The 201-nt window shown below is 68.7% G+C and overlaps 1 protein-coding gene across 1 annotated transcript in view; it reads right to left on the bottom strand.

The window, feature by feature from the left end:
* Positions 1-4: 4 nt before the first annotated feature.
* Positions 5-201, bottom strand: part of SLC38A3 (solute carrier family 38 member 3) — a gene marked incomplete at its 3' end in the record, with an annotated part of 6,158 nt that continues 5,961 nt past the window's right edge. The window contains exon 15 of the mRNA XM_009274779.2: positions 5-196. Within this exon, the coding sequence (XP_009273054.2) occupies positions 5-196 (192 nt within the window). The remainder of the gene's footprint in view (positions 197-201) is intronic.

Below are 201 nucleotides of genomic sequence, written 5' to 3'. Positions count from 1 at the left end.
TGCTCTTCCCCCCCCCCATGGCCCAGTCGATGATGATGAAGCTCAAGCTCATGATCATGAAGAGCACTCCGAGGAGGGCGAAGCAGGCAGCCTGCGGGGGCAGGGCAGGGGGTGAGGGACAGCAGGGCGATGGGGCCCCCAGCCCAGCCCCAGGACCCCCGTCCTTGGCCCCGTCCGTATCCCCCCCTCCCCATGCCTACC

The sequence above is a fragment of the Aptenodytes forsteri genome, unplaced genomic scaffold (genome assembly GCF_000699145.1).
Source record: "Aptenodytes forsteri isolate BGI_AS27 unplaced genomic scaffold, ASM69914v1 Scaffold368, whole genome shotgun sequence".
Lineage (NCBI taxonomy): Eukaryota > Metazoa > Chordata > Aves > Sphenisciformes > Spheniscidae > Aptenodytes > Aptenodytes forsteri.
Note: the sequence above shows the minus strand (reverse complement) of the source record. Positions and strands in the feature narration are given on the sequence as shown.